Genomic DNA, 24,254 nt, shown 5'->3' with positions numbered 1-24,254 from the left:
TGTAATGTATAATTGTATTCATAAAGTAAATTGCATTGTGTTTGAACAATGACTGTTCAAATACAATAAACATATAACAAACTCACACTTACTTCAGCAAACGGCCAATCTATTCCAATAACCGTATAACCCCGTAATACTGGTAATTGTTTGACAAGTGTGTGTTTGCTCTAAATTGCGATTTTACATGATATCATGCATGTAAAATCTAGCCGTATATTTGTAAAAAATATAAGTAACCAACACATTAGAAAATCAAATATGTTTCTAGAGTAAGTTAGAGTCCAAATGTTTGAACGTCTGTCAAATTCGTCGGTGTGTTTGTATGATTTTATTTACTGGGAACAGAATTGACTTATGCGTAAATCTGTCCGTTTTTACAAACATGATAACATATTAATTGTAAGAGTACTTAGGTTATATCATACATCAACAATCCGTTAAAATGTACGTGTTAATAACTACTGCAGTATCATGAAGAACCCATGTTCGTGTATTGATTATTACGAGACCAACATATCTCTGTTGTCGTTGGCTTCTTAAACTTTGACGAACCGATTTTGGCCATGACTGTCGTCAGGCTTTTCTATTCCTGCGGCAGAGCCTCTTGCATTCGCCGCGATTTTTACTGCTGAGCTATTGTCGTCATCGCTTGGTGAGAATGCAGGAGCATTCCCCATGCCACCCACATGGTCATAGTCGTCGTTTCCATGGGGATGTATCGCTTTAGGAGTTGCAGTCGTATCGTAATCGTTGTGTGTCGTGATGCCCTTAATCTGAAATGATCCCTGAACATGTTCATAGTTATCCTGGCGGCCAATCTTTAGTTTATTGTAAACATTTTCATGGGTTATACCACGAGATGTTGCTGCTCCGTCAGTTGTGTAATCATAATCACCACAGTCGACTTTGACGTTTACACGCAGTTCCGCCGCCGGTTCATCAATAGAATGGTAAATATTCTCATCAATAATGTCTTTCTCAAGATCCTCTGATCTGTTGAAATGATTGATTTGTTCAATCACTGACTCGGTTTGTTTTTCAAGTACAAAGTATTTATGGTTAGCCACAGATTTATCGATTCCTGCTGTGTTTGACGCTGCATTTGGCAACATGTCGCCATGCTGATCATCCGTCCTATCGCGTGGTTTATTTTTCGCACCGTAGGAAATAATTCCTCTGCAAATAGTTGATTAAAAAATTCAGTACAAAAACGGCTGAACATACAAATAAAAAAGACAGTATACGTTGGAAAGAAATTAGGAAAATGCTTTCAAGAAGATAATTTTATAAAATAAATACTGCAATTTGAAGATATGTAATACATGTATAATCATGCAAACACTTCTTTGAAAATGCCATTTTTAAATTGAGCTTTGTTAATCCGATATTCATTTATTTTCTACACATAACACGATAAGATATTACCTTACATAATGACAATTATTATTTAAACATTATATGATACAATATGCAATAAAAACATCTTCAAAAACAAAGGAATTATATTTTCCTGATTTGTAGCCTAGCATAATTGGTCAAATTTTCTCTTTTTCATATCGTCATTTGTGTTTCAAGTGACAATTATTTACCGTCTTTGAAGCATGACTACTGCAAAACCTATCCCTACTACAACCAATACCCCAACCAATACACCGATGCCTGTTCCTAAAGCTTCAGACTTTTCTGAAGAATCAACATATAAGAAATATAATAATTCGAGTTCACCAACGTAAACGTTATTTAGCAACGACAAGCTTATTGAGTAACAATTTGATCGAAACAACACTCTTTAAAACGTAAGATTATTTTTTATTAAATATCGTATGATAGTAGTTTCATGTGATATTATGTATCATGGGGTTTATTCATTAAAAATTACTGGTATATGGAATACAAATATCAAACCTTTGGATTTAGTTGTTGTCGCTTCTTCTTCAGTATAATGGGTATGACTTGGTATTTTGGTTGTAGTAGGCATGCACGATGCTCGTTTTAATTCTTTAATATAAAAAAACAAGACGCCTACATCATGCAATGTACATTTACTTTAGACACAGCAAAGACTTGTACACTAACAGAATTGTTGTTATTCATTTATAAATGGGCGGTTTTAACCGGACGTATTAGTACACTGACTTTCTTTTTATTTATGTTTCCTAACATTTAAGTTTCATCACTTATTAATATGCTCGGAAGTATGTCGTGGAATATGTTCCATCGAATGAACCTAATTGATTAAGAAATGCTACCTTTGCAACACAAGGCCTGTTTTGTTCCAGTGTTTGCGAAATTGATGTTCTTATTACTTCCTTGTAAGAAAGCGTATTCCTCATCCGAATATTGTGTTGGTCCTGTAATGAAATGATATCGATTGTATCCAAATCGTTTCAAATATTTTTTATTGAAAACAGGCATCATTACCAGTGGTTTGTGTTCTATGTTGAAATGCATGCACGTACAACTTGTATATTTTTGCGATTATATAAACGTTTACGTTTGGGGTAATTCTATAGCTAGACAATACAAGACAAAAATTAATTTGTAAATAAAGGTCTACGGCATAAAATACATAATATATAAGTAACAAAATACAAATTGTGAGTAATAAAACAGCAAATTTTAACATAAATTTTGATCTTCATCTTTCTTTTTTATTATTTGTCTACAAAAAAGGCTTTGCTTTAAAGTTTCATTTCATCAGAAGTTTGCATAAGATTGCAAAAATTCTGTAAAATGTTGTTTACAATTGTACCATGAAAAGATATACAATTGCCTTTTTTGGTTAAATTGTAGACATTTACAAAATACATGAAACCAATTTTCAATACATATATTATTAAAATAGACTGACCAATATGTTCATAATCGTGGTTCTCTAAAAAAACACAAATGTCGAACAGTTTCAATGGCTATCTTATTATTTGAACAACGGAATAGAGCAACTGACTTTCAAACGTAAAAGTGAACATTGATAAAAAAATGGATTCAATAAAGATTTGATTTGTTTGTATGTATCATTTCCCGATGAATGTTCTAGAGGTTCAAGCCATTTCAGTGTTTTACTTACAATTAACCCAATCTTTGTTAGAATGACATTAAGAATATTTCCACAATTCCTATCACTTCACTTATCCAAACAAAACCAAATCCATAACGAAACACAATATTGTTACAGATGTTACCCAATTGGTTCTTCCGATTTCGTCGTGCCGCTTTAACATAATTTAACAATTTCTAGGATATCGATCATACGTCATACTTATCAATTTGCACAAATATTAATGCACTTTACATGATGTTCTTTACAAAGCGGTAATCTACCACATTCTCCTCGTACGATGCTATCATTTACAGAAATATTGCACCAAGGAAACATTTAAAATACTCGATTTGTATGTTTTTTCTAGAATGTTTGCGAATTATATTTCATATATCGTATTCATATTGACCGTTGAATCAAACAATTTAAAAATATTCCAGAGTTTGCAAGTTTTCTTTCGCTTTCCTCCTGGATGGTTAAGGCGTAAAAAGAATAACAAAATATTTATAATTTTATACACAGATGTGACATGAGCCGGATTTTTTTAGACCCGATGTTCGTATGATCTAAGCAGACCTCCGTGTCTATAAACACTAATTACCGTCTTTTGTCAATTAATTGTCATACCAGTATGTTCACAAAATTCCGATATAGAGTTCAAATGTCACTGTAGCTCGATCGCAGTATCAAAGTATCCCGCACGGTAATCGGCAAAAAGAATCCAACTTATTTCTGCAATGTCTTCGGTGATAAAAATCCCCATATGACCTTTCGATTTGAGAAAGGTAGACGACTCGTTTATGTACAAATTAAAGATTATTATGCTGGTAACGTCCCCTTACCTAGTGCATATGTTAAATTAAAGTGTTGCGTAACGTCATTAGCATTTACCCGAAAACATCCGCGTATATTTGAATGCATGGATTTTCATACGTGAAATTAACTAGAAGAATCAAACTATCATAAGTGTTCGGAAACCCACGTATAGAACATAAAACCTACTATGAGGTCTCCACGTATATTTTTAACAATACTTTGAACAGTAAATACATTGTTAATGGTTAAATATCCATTGCGAAAACCGGCTTGTGATTTTGCTATTATATTTACAACGTACCAAACCGGGAAAGTTCTGCCTTATTAAGCAATGTAGCTCCTTTAAGTATCCCCGTCCAATGTTCCCGCTGTTGACCTGCATTAAGCCCAGATAAGAGAATACTTGAGATGGAAGCTGGATACACTTGTTCCTTTAAACATATTGAATTTCCTTGAATCCAAGTGCTACTATGTTTCGCTGATATGGATGCTCTTGCTGAAGGATCTGACAATAGAGTAATAAGTAGACAATTGAAGTTACGTACTACTTAAACTGACAATTGTGTAAGCGAAAACATTTCGGCTAATCGCTTGACGATTATCCGCAAATTGACGGTGTTTTTACTATCCAGCGGCTTAGTCATCGTTTAGATAAGGAATATAATGCAATAGTATTGTTTGTTTCACGCAATCTGTTTGATAAAAAAAGTAATTACTGTATTACAGCTTGTTTCGCAGTGCACTTCTTTAACTTATAGTGTGTATCACTTCATTTTTTTTAAACAAGAAAGAGTAATTTCGAAATAAAAACCAACGTGTATATGCAATTAAGTCAACTATACATACCTGCTGGAGGCTTGTTGCTACATATTATTTTTAGATCTTTTTCGCTTTTACATGAGTTCCACTGGAAGCCCCTGTTCGTAAACGTAAGGCAATCACCAGTGTTTAACGTACCACTGATTAACCTTGAATCGTTTACTGTATATACAAATCAGATACATATGGAGCGAAAAGTAAGGAAGTCAATAAGTGTGACGTTTATTATGTTTCTTTTGATTCATAGGTTACAAAAATATATACATAAATAAGTCATTTGCAGATCAGAAACGTTTAACGATTTTTATCGAGCATACCTTAAAACCTGTGCATGTAATTAGCCCGTATCAGCAAATTGTTCTTTCAAATATATGACATATTCAACAAGTATTTCAGAATGTATTATTATGTGTAGTGTCTGTGTACTCACCACTTATTTGAGCAAAGATGGCATACCAGTCTTTTTCACAAAGATTATTTTGGTCGTTGTCGAAATGTTCAAGTGGGAGTTCAGGTACAGATGTATTGAAACAAATACAGCCCATTGGCGACTGAAGATAAAAAACATATTAAGATATACCCATTGCACATAGAATACAGCCAGCGTGAAAGTGTAACGTGTAAATGCGTCTAGAAGAAATCTTAACATGAAAGATATTATGATAATTATGGAATCGCGAAATATATTGTTGTTTTTGACAGGTATATTAAGGCAAAATTCTTTATCTAAAAACAAAACAGATATTAATCTTTATGCCACTCCAAATTGATTTGTTGGACGTCGGATTTGCAGGACCAATTTTTTTCAAAATCGAAAATATTTTTTTTTACCGCTAGTCCTTCTGTAACCATAGCGCATGTGTTTTTTTATTAGTAAAAGACACACGCAATCTCGCAAAAACGGTTTTGACGCTGAATACGAATGTCAAATATAGCAATTCGTAACCTTTTTAATCGATCACTGCAGACGCTCAAAAAATCGATCGAGACGACCAGACAAAATGGCTTCCTGCGTAAGCAGCACATGGTTTGCTGTCGTGACCGTTGTATACAATTGAAAGAAAAGTTGCTGCAGCCTACCCTTATAAATATTGCTACGTTCTGTGACTTATTTGAATGCGTTGTTCAGGTTCGTACATGCAACTATCAGAAGATACCGTTGAAGAATGTTCAATTTCAAACAACATCGGGTCACATGACGTAAGATTGTTTATGCATTTTCTTCATTAAATGGGCAAATGGACGGTATTTCCCTATATGTTGGCAATTTTTTCCTATAACAGATTTTTAAGTGAACTAACAATAAACATAAAATCATCAAAGTCTGGTTCTAAAAGTGTCGCAGAAACAATATTTTATAAGTTCAAAATACATGGTTGACGGAAAATGTTTGATCAAAGTAGATGGTTTTTCATGTTATTAATTAAGACAGTTAAACTGATGGCCCATGTATGCTTGGTCTAATGGTTTTAGTGCATTTTTTACCGCCCTTATATTGGTATGTTTTTGAGATATTGAACATGATAATGTACAGATGAGAGACTGACCATGGCGATATACAAGTACCTTTTTTTACTAAGAGTATGTTGTGATGTTTAAAACTAGTTATAGAATATGTAAAATACTTATTTTTTTATTTATCTGTATAGATAATGTCCGTTTTATGTTCTATGCCTAGTGCTATCGTGAAAGGAAACGTAATGCACTAGGCTAGGGATTAGGCACTAGGCTAAATGCCATAAAGTTCATACATAATGTATAAGCCAGCAGGTATCTCTCTCAACTGTTAATTTTTAATGACTTACTGCTTTAAATAGCAGATTAAAATGTAACCACCTTAATAGTTTGATATTGTTTTCCATTGACATTTATTACATTTTCTCCTGATCAACTGTAACCTTTGGAAGTATACGAAGGTGAAACTAGCTTTTGACTTGTGTTCTACATTGAAAAGTTTAAGGTCTGATACCTAACTTTAGTTAGTTTTTATTTGGAAAGTATGTAACTCATAGATATATTATTACTTGTGTGTACGTAGATTATTTTATTTGTAAAAGCATTTATTTGAATGTGAAACACGGCTGTTCAAACCTGTATCTCTTGTTAATGCAATACTTTTGTATTTATATGTGAATTTTGTTTATTATTCGCTCGCTCGAGAATTTTCCTGTTTTCAAAACAAACAATTTCGCTCGCCTCTTTTTTCGAAACAAGCCGTAGACCAACACATCCATTTTGACTGGCCTTACATGATTTTAAAAAAGATTATTAAATTATTACAAAATTGCAAAGTTGACTTATTTTATTATGAAAATAATCTCCACAGTGTATATCAGAAAATAGGAGTAGATATGAAAGTGTTACATAATTATTTCAGACATTTTTAATTATGACATAGTAATGCAAATGGTAATTCACAAACTTATCGCATTGTACTGAAATTTGTATCTTATATGTATGCTACAATATTGAATCAGATTTTTTATTTATTGATCATTTCGTAAAGCCACTAGATTCTATTTTAAATATACCATTCTGGAAAAAAACACGTCATACTAGTACATTAATAAGTATATTGTGCATAAAATAGTTTGCATGTTTATAAGTAAACGTATACACACGTGTGCGTATACACCAATGAGTACAAGCAAAAACAGATACGTATACGTGTTAACTGATACATTTACGTTGACGTAAATGAGTTAATGTTATTATAGATGCGTATGCTTTATAAGCAAAATAACAATCGAACGGATGGTTGAACACTATCACATACACATATATTTTATGTTTGCTGTCTTTCGAAGATAAAATTGAATTGTTATGTGCTTATTGATTCTTTACTAATGATATACATTATCATTAGAGTTTCCGTCATAACGTGTAAACTTTATTATCCATAATACATTTAACTTTGTAAAAATTACATTGCAATTATAATAATTATCCGGCATAATTTGTGCTTATGGCCAATGAATTATATACCAATATGTAACAAGTCTAAATTTAGCAATGCAAGTAAAGACTTACTGCAGAGGATAAGATATCTAAGCCATTGGGCGCCTTTATTCCAAAGGGACTGTTATGTCCACACAGAGTCTGGCAGAAGCCAATCCTTGTTACGCTGTACGTTTTTTGTGCCGTGTTTTGCACTTGTGCACAACCTGCGATGTATAATAACGTTGAACATGGAATGTTTATATTAGCATATATCATATTATTGATATGTTTGTCGGAAACGTACATTTTACGTTATTTTAAATTAGATATATACAATTAATAGCGTTACTTGATTTAACAGTATTTATTTCCACCCATAATTCACGTATTGTGAACATGAAAACACAAACAATGCAATTATTCATTGTATTCGAAATAAAATATTTACCGTGAAATAAATATGGAATTTTCACTGACATGTATCCTATCCAAGCCTCCGAATTGTTTGATATAACATCAATGTCTTCAGCCACCTCAAATTGTGCATTCTTGTACACTAGCCTTGGTTCCGCAAGATCGCAAGATGATAAAGGCCAGTGGGTTGAGTCATTGCTTAGAATAAATTGTTCAGCTGAAATCAAAATAAAATCATACTGCTTAAACATAATAGTCATAGTGTTAAACTAGTGTCATGTAATATGATAGTTATATAAATAGTTTTGCATTTATTTGTTCGTGAATATGTCTTCTTATTAAACGTTTTCAAATACAATTTAAAACCGGCTTTTTCTAACTGGAGTAAAATTTTGATGCATTTCCCGAGTATGACACAATAATGTTGAAATAAATGTTTCAATTAGTTTCTAACAAACCAGCTACTCTAACATCGAAACGTGATTTCATCTGTGTTCCGATATGTAGGGTTATTGTTTGAATCGCTCATTTGAATATTGCGTTTTATCGTAATTCTTATTCAAAAAATAAATTCATCAAATATTCATTACTTACATCTGATCGACTGATTAAACAGTATCAAAAATCCAAGAAGTCCTTGCCAGCTCATGTTATAACTGCTCAGTTTTGTGAAGAACACTAACATGTTCATTTATTAAACACGGAAGAAAATATTAAATATTTGATTTGAATTACAATAAAGTAAGCGTTTCCGGTTTTCTAAGTAGCATTGTTAAGCATTGCGATTTCAAACGGGAAAACAACAAGTCGTTTAATAGTTAAAGTTTTAATATTAATTGACTCTTTAATTGCTTGATCGAGCTTAAAGACAATGACATTTTCATTTAACTGTATGTGATACTTTCGGAATATAATGATATTTGAATTATTACTTAAAGTATAACAAAATATACTTAAACTTAATTATACAGATAAATACAAAGACGCGATTGAAATAAAATATACATGTTAATAATCGTTAATGATTATTCTTCGTGAATTAAATATGTCTAAAATTAAACTAATTAAGAATGTAACACATATCTATAATGAAGTATGCTTTTGACACATGAATCATAGCATTTACACGATGAAAAAAGATTTGGAAGAAAGATGTTTAAATGGTTTCGGATATAAAACAGGAAATACGTATACACATGCATCTGCTAGTTGGAAAGATAACCATACTTTACAGGCATTACACTCATTCTCAGTTTTTAATACAATTTTAAACTTCACACGTACATTAAAAATATCATCCGGTTGTCTTGTTTCTATTCAAAATAGCGGGGAATCACGTGATCACAAAATCACAAAAGTACATCGTACGCACAACATGGCAAAAGGCTCTCGCTTAATGACGAAAACCAAGGTATTGTCATATTTTACAATATCTAAATTAATGATAACTATGCTCAAAGTACCCGTTTAGTCTCCTTATGTACTCTGGTAATTGTCGTTTTTCTTAGATTTCTGTAGTTTCCTTAAACATTCAGACACAATAAACAATAAACATAAAACAATGAAAATTGTCTGAACATACTTTATTTTGACGCGTTTGTTATTCAAGATGACAAACGATCGAAACAATATTACAGTTTTGGCTTTATAATATACTAAGAATAGTTCGTACAAGGTTTTGAACATTGTTTACGCTTTAAAAGATCTGTGGCGAGGCATTTGGAAAATAGTACATCGTCTAAACGTTTCTTCTTTTATATTCCGAGTACATAGTATGAACAATGAACTCTGTATGTGTTTCAGAACGTTTGTAATTTTCACATTTATGATTTCGTTAGCAGCTCAGTTATTTTGTCAGGTTGACAGATACAGACAGTGGTAGATTGTGTCGGGTTTCCCCTCAATTCCTCCCTTATATTGCGTAAGTGGCTATTTTTATTTAACAACGTCAAAGCTTTATGGATGGATGAAAGACAGCCTTAAGCACAGTATGGATTGTTTTTCGGGGAAGGTAAAATTGTTAATTGTTGAATTTTCGGCGAAGCACCTATCGATTTGATCATTTTAAACACCAACCTCAGTGGAAGTCCAGAAAGAAGAAAGAGCGAGCATATGTAATTGTTACTTAAACGTTTAATCTGAAGAAATTAATTGAATGCTAGAAACTTTAGCATTCGGGCGAGGATTTAAAGCGCAACATACGTTTCCAGAGACGTTCAAGTAAATATTAGGGTGCCGGGGATCCTGAACGGCTTGTGAAAGGATATGATTAAGACAAAAAATAAAGATGTACACGATTTAAAAAAACAAACATTCACTGATACTTATTTATTTTAGCAACCTCGGACTGGGACAATGTTCGTTGTCGCCACTGCGGTAAAGAGTATAAAGACAGATCTGGGCTGTACTAGCACGAAAACAGACATGAAGGGATAGCGCCTTGGAGATGCTGTGGAAAACTGTTTTACAGCAAATCGAAAATGGCAAGGTGTGTTGTTTTAAAATTAAAATAAAAAAACATATGATAAAATAATTACATTATGGTCATTGTTAAATTTCAATTTAATTAGAACAACATCAAAATGACAGTTTGATCAGATAAAAATACAGATCATACCAGATTATTGTGGAATATAGAGAACTTTATCTAGCGAGGCTTATCACACCGGAAGCTGAGCAAGATAAGATACCCTATATTCAAAACCAACCAAGCATCATATTTATATCTTGATTTTTTATGATTTTGTCAAAATAAACACAATTAAACAAACTTAATACAGCGCACAAAAATTGTTTTATTATAAACATGATGATGATGTCCATTCAGAGTACGTGCTTGCTTTATTTAACACTTTATTATTAAAACAAATTTAATCAAACGGGTGTTATTTCGTCAAGGCTGCTGTGAGAATCGGATTAAACAAATTGTATTTTGTTGCGCTGCAATTTGTGTAAACAATATATATTTACAGGGTTTCTAACCATGCTGCACCAAAGACCTTCAAGTGCGAGTTGTGCAGCCACACGTTTGCAATACAAAATGATCTTACTACTCACATGGTGCACCATGCGGTTGAGGGCAGCGCTAATCGACCATCTGTCTTCACGCTCGGGTGACAAGAAACATTAGTGTATTTGTGGGAAATCCTTCACATATAGTCAGGGATTGAGCAACCATAAATCTAAGTGCAGGATATCAAACCAAGGTGGCAAATAACATATGGGTTCGCCAATTAGACATAGTATAGACGGTACACCACTTACGTAATAAGGGTGTTTAAAATTTGATGTTAAAGTTATATAGTTTTACTTCTTTTCAAGTAAATTGCATTGTGTTCATCCGTCTTGTTCTGTTAGTATAATGAGGCTTGTTTACCAATAGTTTACCGATAATTCAAAAATGTTCAATACACTAGAATCAAGATGTTCGACATGCTAGTCAGTGCGTTTCATTGTGATTAGACACACTTTGATCTCGTTTATTTTCCACTAGGAAAGTGAAATGATATTAATCAATATTGTTGATTATATTTACGTTTATTTTCTGTGATATTATCTTTGATTTTTCTTAGTAAATTAAAAGATGGACTTGTGTTTAGTACGTATGTGTACTAAAGATGGAGCACAATCTGTGGCCGTTGAAAATAATTGTAGAGGGAAACGTTTTGCAAACAGTGCGATCCGTCAATATAACACGGAGCAGTGGACAGAACGAACCAGAGGAAATCCAGAATTGGTGCGATTTAGTGTATTTTATCCTAACTTCATGGCAGATCGCATCTGGACCGCGGCGAGGACAAATCAAATGAAGCCTCGTAAGCTAAGCATATCCTAGTAAACACACGGACACACACTCCCAGTTATCAATGTATACACTTTGGTCCCATTATCCTGAACAGTGACAAGCATGCCGTCGCCTCTTGTCAAAGATTTAGTGAAATTATACTTACACTCCTACGAGCGTGTGACATTCCCTCCGATGTTAATCCTTATGATATGGTGACATTAACGCTATCAGCAATAACCCTCCATGATGAGACAACCAGGACTATATACTTATTTAATTCATATGTGTATGACGTAAAGTGAGTGTTCTCATTTAAGGTCAGAGGGGCCGGTCAGTCAGCCTACTTCTACGCGTAACCGCCATGAACGCGCCAAGGGGAAATTGATACTTAACTGATAAGAGATAGCATTCCGGGTAATGGAATGCCAATGATAGTATAATTAAATGGCGACTATTATTTGTGAATGACTGCGGTCAACACAGTAAGCTTTTCCCGCAGATAGATTCACGAGTAATAAAATTTGGCGCGAAATTGTTGATGTCGTCGGTTACGTTTAACGCATGAAAAGCGTGAGTGTTGTAACATATAAGGTACTGTGACTAAATATAGACTTGAAACTCAGTACATGTAGTATTTTATTATGGAAAATTTAAATCGGAATAAATTAACACGATAAGAAAGTATTTACACATTGCACTTGAAGGTAACAAAAACTGTCAAATAACCCCCTAAGTCAACGTCAGTAGGCGTTTTATGAAGGAAAACAGCCGCGCCAGGTAGTTTTTTGTCAATATCTTTGCTGATCGTATATCGGCATCCAAACAATCTAGTGCAGGAAATAATGCGTGCACAAAGCTTGCGATCGTTGTATCATTCGTTATGTGTGTTTTTTTTGGAAACACTTCGACACAAATTTCCATTGTAGAAGAAAAACGTCATTAGGTAAAATACAAAGAGCCGGAGTTCACAAAAATAAACGATCACACAATTATCTATGTGTTACAGAAAGAACATATATTACGTATTGCTATGCATAAACAAATACGTACCGGATAATTCATGTGTTTAAAAAGTAAAAACAATTATGCCAAACGTAAGTAGTACGAATACAAATGGCAAACGCCAGAAGCCAAAAAATGCAAACGGGAGTGGTCGAAAATATGCTGGCATTCCTTCTACCTTTTAAGCACGCCTGATAATATGTTTTCTAATTTAATGACATTAACTCTAACAAGTTACATTTCTGTTAAAATATAATGTTAGAACCTGGATAGTATTTATTACCACGCACACATAAGAACTGCAACTTCGCTGTACACATTACGAAAAGTGAAAACGTTCCCTTGAAAGAGGACGTTTATGAACAAAACTGGTCAATGAGCTCGAGACGACGCGCGTGTGTTTGTGTGTTGTACATGCTAATATTTTCTAGAATGGTCGGCATCTGTTATACAAAAATATATATAACAGGAAAAGACTACATAACATTTTACTTGCGGCTGTTTTAAAGTTTAAACATTATTCATTTGAAAGGCTCATTATAAAAAGAAATAATTATCCCGCAACAATTATTTTTTAAAAACTGTTCAATGTCTATATCTTCAAATAATTTGTTTACATTATACATAAGCTGTTCTAAGTATTTTAACACGATGTATAGTTTTTTTATTCTGTTTATTTTACCTGAATATATGTATTTCATATGTGTGTCGTTTTTGCGGAGACGCCCTCAAAGCCAAGTGGGGGTTAAAACTACACGATGACAGATACATCGGGTTGTCAAATATGCATGTTGTGAGCTGATTTTAAGTATAAAAGAGGACCTCACCAGTAACATGTGAATATGCGTTAAGTTAACAACTAGAACAATTCACTTACATGTTTAATAAGTATCGAAACAATATTAATGTTTACACTAATTCATTTAAAAATCATTTAATAAAAAGGACTCTATCACTATAGGACTCCAACAACTCAGAAATGATGATAATACTATGTGTAAATACCAATACTAAAAACGCAAAATCGCTTCTTCTGTTTAAGTGATGCTGTATTAACAAGTTACAAAATTACATTAATATGATTGTAAAACATACTTTTACTTATGTATTATAAGCAGGTGTTTGTGAGATATTCCTACAGAAGGACGCACACATGGTGTGTTTCCTATTTCGCGTTTTTAACTTTTTAAATTTTGAATACATCAGCATTTAAGATGAGCTTTATTAAATCCCAGCTACTGATGCAAAATTAAAAAAAAAAAATTGAACGGTGCTAAATAATATAAAACTCGAACAAAGATGTTATAACATATAGTTACATCGTGTATCGGTGGGATTATATTGAGCCTACCGTATTGTTGAACATACATTTTATTCGATGCTTGATCTATTATCTTTCGGTAATTGCTAGAGAATAGAGAAAATGCTTTTTGAGTTTGCAAAATTTCGTGGTATGAATAACACTTGTTTTCAATTTTCTTATCACGATATTAAGGCTCATTCACATTGTTCAAAATTTTCCTTGTTCCATATCTTATATAAAATAACTACTATTGAGCCTAGTTTGTCCCGATATAGGATACATGATACGGTAATTTGAAATAATACTCTTTATATAAATATGCATGTTTAAATACAGTTTCAATTTTTCGTCAGCTTATGCCTCGCATTTAATTGTTGGTTAATTAGTCACTTCCCATACATATAGACAATCTCATTTATTTAAAGACGTATGCCGATAAAACTGTATTCATAATTACAACAACTCCAACATGTATAAACCAAACTACAGTTGACTGTTTCGATTGTGTGGTTACGCATCAATACATTAACATAGGTTTAAATGTAAACGAGAGAGAAATAATGGACTAAGTATAACGTTATATAAGTTTATTAATGGTTCTTATCAATTACATATTGGTTGTCAGGTTAGCGCGGTGGTTTGAACATGCTCTCGACTCGGTGGCCCCTGTTTAATTTTAATGTTTCTATTTTGCAATACTTTTTGAAATATTGTTCATAACTTTGAATAAACTTGGGAACATAAATGAATAAAAAATGTGTTGGCTTACTATACTTGTTTTACAAATAATGGGGCAGCTTATTATAACCTTAATAAAGCATCAAGTGCAAACAGTTTTCTTGTATCTTAAGCTAACATCCGGCTTGACTGAAAAATAATAATAACTCTCTATGCTGGATAAACTTGATTTTTCACCTGATGCCAGATCTGCATAATGCTGTTTACTCTGCAAGCAAAGCTGCATTTTGAATGTATACTCTGCCTTCCCAGTGTTAGTCTCTAAAATTCTTTACACCAGTCTATGTTGCTCCCCACACCTCTGTGTTGCACAGTCTATGTATAAGTCTGGTTTCAAGTATCTTTACCATTCTTTGTTAGACTCCAGCCTCATTCTGCATGCGGGTCAGCAATGATCGCGACACCAGCTCCTCGGCATCTTAATAGAGCTCAGTACAGGTAGTTAAAACCTATTTATTTTAGCTCGATTACATCGAAAGCCCAAGGCTTATATAAACGCCATACAATGATTTTAAGTTACTTCTATATCCATTAATAGAATAAAAATTCTTACTCGGTGCTATGTGTTTTGATTCGATTCCGGGGTGTATATGTCATGAAACACTTATTTGTTATTAGCATCCATGAAACCTGCAGAATAAATGTCATGATAGAGGGATTTCTATTCAAAGACTTGTGGCTGTTATATCTTGTTTGTTGTTTAATAACTTTATTAAAAATTACAACATTCAAATCTATAATACTCTTACCTGTCATTAAGCAGGAGAATTAACTTTGAAAAACCTCTGCGTTTATAAAAACGTTGAGACCGAGAACAAAGTTTCACCCTGGTCAGCCTTAAAGTACGAAGGGACAAATCTGGGGCGGTATTTCCGCTATAATTAAATGTTCTTTTCCGATAAAGTCCCTTTTATGCGTGTGTTAATCCTCTAAAACGGAAAGTGTCGTCTCTGATTACCATATGCGGACTTCGCATACTAATCTGGGACGACACTGTACTCCTATGCATTAAACCCAGTGTTCCCAGAACGAGGCTCCCAAGATGGCTACTACCGAATTGTTCAGCACCCAACACTGCACCTCTGTGTTACTAACTTGACCGAGATGGTTTGGTAAAGAATAGCAAGTGTTCAGATTTTTATCTCCGTGTGTTACGAGTAAGAATATTTGGTTAACGTAGCCTAAATATGAATTTCTTCAAGCTTTGTTTCCACTTTGAAATAGGACATATTGGTAATCATTTATGATAAATGTCATTAAGACGCAAATATTGTTGTTGTTGCTGTTGTTGTTGTCTTATCCTTTCAAACAAATGAACACATAAAGTCGCGTATCTCTTAATTTGGAGAAAAAAAGAGGACATGTGCGTCGGTCATTCGCGGATGTGTTTATGTTAAGTTCGTGGAGCGGTTGAAATCGGTTAGTTTAAATGTAACGAAGCTGATTGTTTTACTTTCTTGTTCTTTTACAGCCAAGCTCACGACACAATAACCTACTTAGGCAGCACTTCAAATGTTCCGTTTTATCGCTCGTCCTTGACCGCTGATTATTCGTCGATGACGTCATCATCTAGCGCTTATCGATACTTACGACGCTATGGATGTTCATGGTTATGAAAAGATTATGCGATATTTACGTGTGTGTCCGCATATTGCTTTTAATTAAAGGTATATATACTGACAATATAGTTATAAATATTTTGTCAGTATATCATGATCGCTTGACATACCAATCGTCGGTATGAAATATATTATTTTTCGAAACCTTGTTTTTGTACCTGCATATTATTTATTGTACAAAATATTTGGTGAAAACAATATGCCACATAATTTCGTTTGCATGTTATTGTTATCTTAGGGAAGACGCATTTTAAATAATGGTCAAATATGAAGATACACATTAAAATATGTGTTATTTCCTGTTGTATTTAACTATTGATGTTTGTGTTTTAATTATGTTTTTTTTCTTGTGTATAGTGTTCAGTCAAATGAGGTATTGCCTTAAATAAAGGGCCATTCAGTGATGTAGAGTTTACCTTTATTTACATTGGTATACAATACCTGCATAAACTATTTACATGTATTGCTAGTAAACCAATATGTTTTCAAACATATTTCCAGATATTGTATAGAACAGAGAGTAAAAACATTCTTTAGTCTGACTCATAAATGTAACTTTGTCAATGAATCATACGCAGATTGCAAGGATAAATGCATTACGAATACAGAGGAGAAGTGTGTTGGAATTGGTCGAATGTCGATTGTAATTCGAGAGTGTTCACAGAAAATGATATTTTCACGAGTGAATAAAAATCACTTTTCTATCAAATCCAACACATTTTATTTTTGTTTAATGCTTACAAATGAGTATTGTTCTATTGTTTGCCATTTCGGACTATATCATTTCTCGTTAGGCGCCCCAAAATGTTATGAAATTTATGTTCAAGGCAGGCATATCCGAATGTATTTAATAACATTAAAAACAGAGTAATTGCCCTTGGTATTATTCGGGGTCACAATTGGGAAACCAAAGGTATATCCAAATAGTTCCGGTCAAACAATGACAATTATCGATAATTTTAACTATTATTTTTCACTGTTTGAAACAGTGAAATATCAGTTTAAATTCACTGATATTGCTATTTAAACTGTCGGAAAGCATAACATAAATGTTGTTGTTTTTGTTAGTGTTGTTTTTGAGAAGAAACCTTCTGCCTAGTTGACATAACATTAAAATATATTCATAAAATATATAATACGTATTAACGTTTTAAATATGTTTTGCAACACAAAATGCACATCAGTGAAGCAGGTTTGATACGTGGCACGCACAAATATCGCTTTAAGGATAAGTATTTCCCCAAACAACCATTTTATTAGATATATTAATATATTATGCACAATTCAATCTTGATAATAAATAAACAAGTATAATCTTGATAATACAACTAGATTCAGTCTGTCGTTCGACGGCCGGATATGATTGGGCGAGCGTTTCGACGGCTTGGTATGATTGCTCAAGAGTTTTGACGGTCGGGTATGATTTGTCCAGAGTTTCGACGGCCTGGTATGATTGGCTTTGAGCAGGAGCACGCCGCGCCGCCCATCTGAATGGAACACAAGTAGTCGCACATTGACAGTGTACTCACCGCTAGACGCGTTGTCGTAGTAGAAGTTGTGGTTTGGGGCGTGGATTTAGTGGTTGTTGTCCTTAGGGGCTGATGTGGCATTACTAAACGAATGTATGAATATCGTAATCTATCATGTCAATTCACAAATAATATAGTGTTCAGTATAAGTCGCGGTTAGTTACTTATTATGCAATAGTTCATAAGACAAAAATATATAAATATAAATAAGCATTTAGAGTTAGATGAGGACGGTCTAATTTGAAAAGTATTGTAATTAAACCAGAAACACAACCGTAACTTAAACGGTTTGTATTTGTTAATAAGAATGGACTATGAACACTTTCACTTCTTTGGAATAGTAAACGTTGGCATATTTTGACAAACACATGCATATTGTGTTTGTCAATTCCAAAAAGTTAGTCGCTCTATCTCTTGAACTATTTGTTAGTTATAAGATAGAGAAGACTATTGGCAATACTTTTGGGAGGAATACATACGCGCACAGTCGCATCCTTCAGCGTGGAAAGCAGCGGATTCTAGTTCATGTCCACAGAGATCCATACAATTTAACAGAAACCCACCACTGGGCACCGTTAGTACCAATGCAAGGTACAGACAAAATGTCTGGCTTAATAATGACATTATTCGCCTTGTTTAATGCACAATACATCTGCGTAAATCCAGTTATAGGTCTTGTTTAAATATGTGAAGTGCTGTAGATATCCGGAATTTGAGCGCCAAATTCGTTAAGGTAGTTGTTTTGTTATATTATTAACAAGTATTGTATTCGAGAAACTTTCAAAATTGTGTGTCTATATAATATAAACATTCGCTCTTGTTTTAAAAAGTAACTGTACTTTCATTTAAACCATAAATTTCTATCTGGAACATTATCGCAAATGAATTCGCCAATGGACTTTCTATATTTAGTTATAATCGTGAAGTTTTGATAAAGCCTAACACATCGAGTAACACATTACAGTCATTTGTCATTCACATTGACAATGGCGGACTAGGTCACCAAAGTGCGATAAGGAGTTTATTGTAGTCGACCCGTTGCGAAACACGAACGTACTAAGTACAAACTTTTGACACAATCACGCGTCAAAACATGACAAATATGACGCAATATTACGTAATGATGCATGGGCACTTTGTTGCAATTTGTTTGGTAAATTTAATTAATGTTATATTATTATAAAAAAGAAAAATATTTCATATAACATACCGTATGCGACATAGCATATGTTCTACATACGAGTTCTGCTGTTTAATGAAACTATGAGCCCGAAAACGTTTACAAAGAAGAACAACCGCTTGACAGATTTGGAATTCGACCACCGGGCGAGCGTATTTCCACGAATTGTTTTCTTTACAATTATCAACACTGCCATTCAGTAGTTGACTTTTATCATCAGAATCCAGTCAAATATTATATGAACATCAAAAACACGTCTTTGAATATTTCTCTTTAGACATAGCAAATTGCTTGTTCTTTTAACGACCGAACCTAGCACATACAGTGTCGGCCATATTTGTTGTCATTGTATTTAGCTTGCAGGTCCTACATTTAGTATTTCATAGCGATATTAATCGAATATTCGTAGTTGTTCACACGGATATGTACGATATAAGACGATATTGCACGAAGTTCATTAGAGTGTAATACTTAAAGACTGCTGCAGTTGTTTCTGTCATATATCCGATTGATCACATTTTATGTTTATTTGCGTTTAATTTATTCCTGGCTTTATCAACTTACTAAATCCAGTAGTTGACTTTTATCATCAGCTGCAGTCATATTTATATGAACAACAAAAACACGTCTGTGAATATTTCTCTTTAGAGATATCAAATTGCTTTTAATGTAAACGACCGAACCTGGCACACACAGTGTCGGCCATATGTGTTGTAAATTTTAGTTAGCTTGCAGGTCCTACATTTAGTCTTGCATAGCAATTTTAATCGAATATTCGTAGTTTTTCACACGGATATGTACGATATAAGACGATATTGCACGAAGTTCATTAGAGTGCTAATACTTAAAGACTGCTGCAGTTGTTTCTGTCATATATCCGATTTATCACATTTGATGTTTATTTGCATCTAATTTATTACTGGCTTAATCAACTTACTCAATCCAGTAGTTGACTTTTATCATCAGCGCCAGTCATATTTATATGAACAACAAAACACGTCTGTGAATATTTCTCTTTAGAGATAGCAAATTGCTTTTTCTGTAAACGACCGAACCTGGCACATACAGTGTCGGCCATATGTGTTGTCAATTTTATTTAGCTTGCAGGTCATACATTTAGTATTTCATAATCAAATATTCGTAGTTTTTTACACGGATATGTACGATATAAGACGATATTGCTCGATGTTTATTAGAGTGCTAATACTTAAAGACTGCTGCAGTTGTTTCTGTCATATATCCGATTGATCACAGTGTATGTTTATTTGCGTTTAATTTATTCCTGGCTTTTTCAACCTACCCAATCCAGTAGTTGACTTTTATCATCAGCTCCAGTATATTTATATGAACAACAAAAAAACGTCTGTGAATATTTCTCTTTCGAGATAGCAAATTGCTTTTAATGTAAACGACCGAACCTGGCACATACAGTGTCGGCCATAATGGTTGTCAATTTTATTTAGCTTGCAGGGCCTACATTTAGTATTTCATAGCGATATTAATCGAATATTCGTAGTTTTCCACACGGATATGTACGATATAAGACGATATTGCACGAAGGTCATTAGAGTGCTAATACTTTAATACTGCTGCAGTTGTTTCTGTCATATATCCGATTGATCACATTTTATGTTTATTTGCATTTATTTTATTCCTGGCTTTATCAACTTACTCAAAGCAGTCACGAAATAGTAATCCTAATTATATTATATATTTGTATTTAATATTAATCATAATCGGATTCAGATAAAAACAACAGGCCTTTTAAAACGATATCTATTTAAATTGGAGTAACATAAAAAGAGGATAACTGAAAGATACACTCTTAATAACATATTTGAATTTCATTTTTTAATCACGCACACTGCTTATATTTCATGAGCTACGCGTTTTACAAGTCAAAGACATGCAGTTGTAAAACAATTTCGTCTGTCGCACACTTTTGACAACAGGCATTTGTGTGTAAAATATTTGTTTAACCCTTCATTCGAAATGACTTTGTACAATTATATATAACGAACGAATTTGCCCCTGATATATTTTTTTTAGCTTCGTTGTCTGCCATATTAGCATGTTCGTCCCAAGATGTAGGATTAACATATTATTTCATTGTGGTCTGAAACTGAAAGATACACTCTTAATAACATATTTGAATATCATTTTTTAATCAAAACAAAAAGTTAACATAGAACACAAATAAAATAATTTGATTCTACTGGGACTCGAACCTTGGACCTCTCACATGTGAAGCGAGCGTGTAACCACTACACTACGGAACCGCTTGAAAAATCACCTTCTAACTAAGATATTAATAAGTGACTGTAGTGTAACGGTTATCAATAAAGCAATAAACCGTGTAATCGCTGTCATCTTGTAAAATTGAAGAAATTACGCGTTAACCAAATCTCGAACAGCAAAAGTCTGCGCTATTGTTAGAAAAACCACAAAATAAATATATTTTGATTATGTTTTGTTTTTATACAAAACCAGAAAGTTTCACCGGTTCGCGTAATTGCCCAGTCCCTGTGATCTTTTATTATTGCCCAGTCCCTGTGATCAGTTATTTATTAAAAGAATTAGCTTTGCATTATTGGCAATAAATGTAGTAGTAAATGTAATAGGCACAAATGCAGTACTTATTTACACTAATTTACACAAAAAGTCACCACTTTGCAAGATATTTTGACATCAAAAATATATACATTGATCCGTAAAATAACTTCTCCTCCCATAAGCGAAAAAAAAGTATGACAATAATATAAACGTACTGTTTTGGGCCGGAAAATGAAAAAACAACAACAATCAACATGTGTGATCTTGAAAAAAAATCAGCGAAAGACGTTTTTTACACATTTTTTTTCAATATTCAAAGTATATATCAATGTCATAAGTGTATAGAGGATAACTGAAAGATACACTCTTAATAACATATTTGAATTTCATTTTTTAATCACGCACACTGCTTATATTTCATGAGCTACGCGTTTTACAAGTCAAAGACATGCAGTTGTAAAACAATTTCGTCTGTCGCACACTTTTGACAACAGGCATTTGTGTGTAAAATATTTGTTTAACCCTTCATTCGAAATGACTTTGTACAATTATATATAACGAACGAATTTGCCCCTGATATATTTTTTTTAGCTTCGTTGTCTGCCATATTAGCATGTTCGTCCCAAGATGTAGGATTAACATATTATTTCATTGTGGTCTACACATTAATTGAGCTAATTACCTTTTTGTGATTTTTTACAAATGTGTTACGAACAATATCGAACAATATCGCCTACCCCCCCCCTCCTCGCAACCAAATAAGTATTAGTTGTGAGCATACTGTTGATTGTATCCAGATATCCATATGTTTTTTTAAATTCTATCATGAATAGAGCTGCACTGACATGCATATACATGGTCAAAACAAGGTTCTGAGCAATTTTTCAAGGAAATATCGCAAGCTTAAGAGAATATGATATGTGTACATTTATGTTTTCTTTGTGATTCCGCCAGCTTAGTTTTAGGGACTAACTAAATATAAACTGGTTTAAGTAATTAAAGCTATTATTATCTAAAATTAATTATTACTATATGTTTGTTTCCGTATATAACTAATACTGTTGTATATATTATGGAATATTTCGCTGGTGTGGTGATATAATGATTATTCAATTTAAATAAAAATTAGTTTTCAATTTAGAAATAGTCATTATGTTTCTTACTTTATACAAGCTTAATATTTTTCTGTGATAATATCCTTAATTTTAAAATACATGCGCGAATCCGCGCAGAAAAGTATGAGGAATATAACACCCCCTTCGCATAATAGTGACCTCCGAGTTAGACCGCAAACGTTTACGGACACCAGCCCTAGGCTTCGGTTTGATCAACGTTTGTTTGAGTCTCTTTAATCCGACGAGGTTCTTGCTAGTTTGTACTATTTCTAACATAAAACGCAAGTATAAAAATAACCGTAACCTCTGGTGGAAAGTGATTAGGACGATGTTCATATTTATTCTGGTGGATGCTATTTTACTTTTAGCACCAAACAAATGCCATAACCTCAATCCAGTAACATCATTTCCTTTAAACCTATCATTTTTAGCTCGATTGTGTAGGAAGCCTAATGCTTTTAAACGCTCCGAGCCCGTTTCCTAGGACTAGAACCAGTACTTGGTGGAGATATAAAGAACGCTCCCACAGTGGGTATTCAACCCGTGATTACTCGGTCGCTAAGCGGACACTATATTCACTTCGCTACGGCGAGTAACATCATTTACTTTATATAGAAAAAAACTGTTGTAGAGTGATTTAGTTTCGTATTTCATGCGGTGATATAACAGGTTATGTATATGAACCGCGTATTGTTTTGTTAATACATGATTGTCAACACTGCAAATTCAGATATACCATACATTTATTATATTATCTTAAACTCGTATAAACATAAAATACATCTGGATATCAAACATTCAATGCAAAATATAAGTTAATATATTTATGTAGACAGTATATAATACGATGAATATCATCAAACTCAAGTTTAATTTGCAAACAAAATAAGGAAAAGGGCACATTACTATTTACAGCTGAGACAAACATCAACTTTTAAAGCAACACAGTAAACAAATCGAAAACGATACACACGTAAGAAACACATGTTAAATAAGAAAACCCCGCACTGAGTTACACTGTTGAAACAAACCATGTAAAACCAGTGGTTGTTTCAGCGGTTTAGGATACCCGGTACATTCATCTTGGTGCAGATGTACACATCATACAAGTTCAAGAGAGCATATACTTTTTATAACTTTTTTTTCAAAACATGTAAAACGCTGATGAATAAAACCTAGAATGAATGTTCTGATGACATTGTACCCCAAAACAAACGAAAGAAGATTTTTTTAATTGCAAATACTGTTTTGCTATACAGCAGTAACTAGTTCATCAACACGGGCCATGTACACTGTTGAGAAAACCATATAAATATCTGCAGATTCGTTCATACGACACAAATGATGGCAGTGAAACGACTAAAAAACGTATCGGTATCGGCGTAAACTTGTTCGT

General features: G+C 33.3%; 1 protein-coding gene and 1 long non-coding RNA gene across 3 annotated transcripts; both read right to left on the bottom strand.

Moving 5' to 3' along the window:
* LOC127860343 (uncharacterized) lies at positions 1-8,710 on the bottom strand. 2 transcript variants are annotated; one of them, XM_052398357.1, is made up of 10 exons: positions 8,627-8,710; positions 8,067-8,249; positions 7,709-7,842; positions 5,109-5,229; positions 4,706-4,840; positions 4,161-4,364; positions 2,253-2,354; positions 1,909-2,001; positions 1,593-1,686; positions 1-1,179 (listed from the first exon to the last, which is right to left on the bottom strand). In XM_052398357.1, the coding sequence occupies exons 1-10, from the start codon at positions 8,679-8,681 to the stop codon at positions 540-542; spliced, it is 1,761 nt and encodes a 586-aa protein (XP_052254317.1). In that variant the 5' UTR covers positions 8,682-8,710; the 3' UTR covers positions 1-539. The 2 variants fall into 2 exon arrangements, with proteins under 2 accessions (XP_052254317.1, XP_052254318.1); XM_052398358.1 differs by lacking the exon at positions 4,706-4,840.
* A 9,006-nt stretch (positions 8,711-17,716) lies between these two features.
* Positions 17,717-19,799, bottom strand: LOC127860401 (uncharacterized). Its single transcript, XR_008039787.1, has 2 exons — positions 18,490-19,799; positions 17,717-18,093 (listed from the first exon to the last, which is right to left on the bottom strand). It is a non-coding gene; the product is annotated as an uncharacterized LOC127860401 (long non-coding RNA).
* Between the last annotated feature and the right edge of the window lie 4,455 nt (positions 19,800-24,254).

The sequence above is a fragment of the Dreissena polymorpha genome, chromosome 15 (genome assembly GCF_020536995.1).
Source record: "Dreissena polymorpha isolate Duluth1 chromosome 15, UMN_Dpol_1.0, whole genome shotgun sequence".
Classification (NCBI taxonomy): domain Eukaryota; kingdom Metazoa; phylum Mollusca; class Bivalvia; order Myida; family Dreissenidae; genus Dreissena; species Dreissena polymorpha.
Note: the sequence above shows the minus strand (reverse complement) of the source record. Positions and strands in the feature narration are given on the sequence as shown.